The following is a 4125-nucleotide window of genomic DNA, read 5'->3' as shown; positions in this document are numbered from 1 at the left end:
GGGGGGGGGGGGGCCCCCCCCCCCGCCTCTGGTGCAGCAGCCGCCCTCAGCACCGCAAGAGCAAGCTGGCCCAGGCCAAGCTGGTCCTGGCTGGTGTGGACGTGGCCAAGAAGGGACGGACAGGCAAAGCCCACAGCGAGAGGAACCGTGTGCCCCGGCACGCACCGGCCACTTAGGGAGGGCAGGGGGTGGACGTGGGGCAGCCGTGGGCAGGGACCAGCTCCCTGTGCTGCTGCTGGGGCCTCTTCACCTGCTGCTGGGTGGCTTGCTGCGCTGCCAGCCTGGCTGGGCTGGATGGCCAGGTCCCTGTCACCCTCAGGGGCTGCAGGGTCACCTCACAAACAGGCAGTGAGGTGGAACACGTTGGCCCCCCACCCTTGCTCATGCAGGTGATGCAGCAGGTGGGGGCCGTGGTGCCTGGGTGGGCTGGGGCACAGTGTCATGGTGCCACCCAGGCCCTGCTGTCACCCAGGTGCTGCCTGGATCCCTCTGTGAATACTGGGGCCATGTGTGGTGCCGTGGGGAGCGGCTGATGGCTCCAGGCTCTTTCCACACCAGCACAGAGCCTGGGGAAGATGATGCCTGCTCGTATGGGGGAAAGCCAGCATCATCCCAAAAAGCCTCTGTGTGCAGGAGGAGCTCTGTCACCTGCTGTGCCTGGGGAGCCAGAGCTGTGCTGTGCCACCCAGGGTATGTCCTGGGGGACAGGGCTCCTTCCCACCTTCCCTTGGCACTGGGACACACTCAGCAGTGCCAGCTGTTCCTGGGTGCAGCTTCCCACTTCCCCTCTCTCCGCCCCACAGACACAGTTTTAGGGCTGGGGAGAAAAGCAAACGGCTGTGGGCAGGTTAGACCTGTTCCTGGGTAAACACTGGGAGAGGCACTAATGCCACCACTGTCACTGTGCCCAGGTGGGAGCAGGGACAGGCAGAGGGCAGCCCCAGCAGAGTTTGGGGGGCTGCACCACACCTGGGGTGGTTTCTGCTGGTGGGTGGCCCTGCAGGGCTGGTTTGGGTGGGCTCCTGCTGCCTGGCAGAGCTAAAGCAGCACCCAGGGCCTCCCCCAAACGCAGGGGCTGGGGGTAGGTGCATGCAGGGCACCTCCAGGCTGCCAGCAAGGTGTTCCTTGCTTTCCTCAGCCGACATGAGCTCACTCACTGAGCCCGGGGTGATAAAGATCTGCCCCTTCCTGAGGCAGGGCAGCTCCACACAATGGTGTGAACTGCAGCCCCGCCGGGACCGGCATTGTTCAGAGCTGCAGGAACGGGAAAGAAAAATAATAATAATAATAATAATTAAAAGGCCCTAAATAGCTCCCACAAAGCCAGGTCGTGATATCATCTCTCCTCCCCGTGTGTGTTTGTGCTGCAGCAGTGGCTCCCTGGGAGCAGCACTGCCTCATCCCATGGAGACGGGCTGGGGGTCCTGGCCCTCTTCTCCTGCTCCCTGTCCCACCTCTCCTGCAACCTCCTGGCTCTCCTGGGATGGGAGAGCTGTGGTGGGGCTGGCAGGCTGGGACATTTTCTGCAGGGAGGGGAGTGGTGCAGGTGGTGCCGGTTTATGGAGCCAAGCACGTGAACCTGGATAATTGCAGGCCTGGGGGGCACAGGTGAACAACAGCCAGCAAGCAGAGACAGGGAGGGACCGGGGTGAAAAGCCTGGAATGAGACAGGAGTGTGATTCCCCAGGGCCTGGATTGCAGAGCTCTGCACTGCCTGCCCTGACCCGTGCACCCCTCTGCCCCCAGTGACCCCTGTGCCCCACGGAGCAGGGCTGGGCTGCCCACGCTGGGGGAGGCAGCAGGAGGGGCCCTGAGGGCTCTGCTGCCTTTGGGAGCTGGCCTGAGGTGAACTGTGACAGGCTGGAGGTGGCAGCAGGGCCAGCAATGCTTCAGATTGAGCAGGAGCAGTCCCTAAATATTCCCCCCTTTTCGGGGTGCTTTGTCTCTGCTCCCAGTAAATCCTGGGGTGGCTCAGCCTGGTCCTCCTGGGTGGATTTACCACTAAGGCTGGAACAGGAGAGATTTTGTCAGGGCTGCCTTCTGCAGCCTTGTCTCTGGTGATCACCGGCCAGCTGAGGCAACCTGTGACCCTAAGAACTTCCAGGGAGGGGCTGAGCAGCCATGGGCCCACACAAGTGTAAGAATCCGTGTGCAATAAACACACATGCAGTACAATGCACCTGGGGCTGGGAGGCGGCAGCACCCCGGGCAGGTCCAGCACCCAGAGCAGGTCCAGCACCCCAGGCTCCCAGGTTTCTGCAGGGGGAGCAGTCCCACCTGGGCTCAGCACTGTCCCGGGGCAGGGTGGGGTGAGGGGATCCTTGGGGCCGGGCAGGCGTGGGAACGGCCCAAGAACAAAGCCACTCCTATTTTTATCCCGCTTCCCAAGGAAGTGCTGGCAGCCTGCCGGCCTCCCAGGCAGCCACGGTGGAGCTGCTGGCCAGGCCAGGGCTGGCCCCAGGCTCACCAGCAGCCCTCGCACCTTCGGCACACAATCACAGCACCTGCTGGGCTGAGTCCAACCTGTGACCCGACACTGCTGCGTCACCAGACCATGGCACCGAGTGCCACAGCCAGCCTTGCCTTGAACGCCCCCAGGGACAGTGACCCCACACCTCCCTGAGCAGCCTGTTCCAAGGTCTGATCACCTGTGCTGTCAAGAAATTCTTCCTGATGTCCAACACCTCCCCTGGTGCAGCTTAAGACTGTGTCCCACTCATCCTTCTTTAGCTGCTCAGGAGGAGAGGCTGGGCAGTGCAGCCCTCGTCAACAGGGCAGCCCTGGCTGCTGAGCCTGAGTGTGCCTCATCATCATCATCATCATCATCATCATCATCATCATCATCATCATCATCATCATGCCCAAACAACCCCACAGACAAACAAAACACCACAGCCCCACCAGGCAGATGCACCCACATTATTATTCTTGCTATTTCTTTCCTCCCAACATGTACATTTCCAGAGCCCCTGCTATGAGCACTGGGCACGGGCTCCGTCCTGCAGCCCTGGAGGTTGCACAGGGCATGGGCTCCATCCTGCAGCCCTGGAGGTTGCTGTTCTGAGGAAGGCCTGTCCCCCAGCAGTGCTGTGGGGTGTCACAGTGAGCAGAGGGTCCCTGAGGCACACGCAGAACTGAACAAGCATCGAGTACCACAGTGTCTGGAGAATTGCAGGCATAAAGTTGACGAGCATGTGCCAGTAGCTAAACTCCCCAGACAATAAAGGGAAGTAGCAGCATACACTGAGGAAAGGGAGAGAAGAGAGGCTGGAAATCAGTCACCAGGAACAGAGAGATGTGACAAACCCTACTGCTTTGGAGGCAATGAGCTCCAGACATCCATCCTTCCTGCACACCCGATGCCAGAAAGAATGTGAAAAACACGTTCACGGTCTTGTGAAACTTTAAACAGTTTAATAAAGGCCAGTAAAGCAAAGATTATTATGGCCAGGTGTGTCTCAGCCAAGAGCACACCTGCTCTTTTGGAAACACCCTTCATGTACCATTTCTATGGCATCACTATTACGTATTCATAAACAATTATGCATATTAAACTTTTCCCCAAACTATTTTACATATTCCAGGAACTGTTTAGCATGGCTCCTCCTCGGTTCCACCCTTACAGAGCACGTGTATTCCTTGGCTGTGGTTTTAGTCCCTTTTATCACCACCTGCAGTTGTGGCCCACAGTGCCATCAGATGGGGAGTGCTGATGGCTGGCACACCTGCCCAGGTGTCCTCATCCTGTGTCCATGGGATGTTATCCCATCCCAGCAGCGAGTTCAACACAGGCACACTTACATCAGCTGTTTCACCAAGCTCAATTAACAACAGAAATAAAAACTCTATCTTTACAACAAAGTTGCTTTAACACCACACATATAAAATCCATTTTAATATTCGCGAAAAGCCAACATTACAGGATGGATCGGTAGCAATAAGAGCTCCGGGACCTCCTCTGGCTCCCAGCAGTTTCCAGACAAAGCCGGGCCATTCCCAGGCATTCCCGGGCCGTTCCTGGGCCATTCCCGGACCGTTCCCAAGCTTTCCTGGGCCGTTCCCGGGCAATTCCCGGGCCATTCCCGGGCAATTCCCGGGCCATTCCCAGGCATTCCCGGGCCATTC

At 58.7% G+C, this 4125-nt stretch overlaps 1 protein-coding gene across 1 annotated transcript in view; it reads left to right on the top strand.

The window, feature by feature from the left end:
• The window catches only part of SEMA3G (semaphorin 3G), a 10422-nt gene extending 9104 nt beyond the window's left edge, over positions 1-1318 (top strand). Inside the window, exon 16 of the mRNA XM_031058237.1 lies at positions 22-1318. Coding sequence (XP_030914097.1) covers positions 22-176 — 155 coding nt within the window. The 3' untranslated portion in view covers positions 177-1318. The remainder of the gene's footprint in view (positions 1-21) is intronic.
• The last annotated feature ends 2807 nt before the right edge of the window (positions 1319-4125 follow it).

The sequence above is a fragment of the Geospiza fortis genome, unplaced genomic scaffold, assembly GCF_000277835.1.
Source record: "Geospiza fortis unplaced genomic scaffold, GeoFor_1.0 scaffold78, whole genome shotgun sequence".
NCBI lineage: Eukaryota > Metazoa > Chordata > Aves > Passeriformes > Thraupidae > Geospiza > Geospiza fortis.
This window is presented reverse-complemented; position numbering and strand designations above follow the sequence as displayed.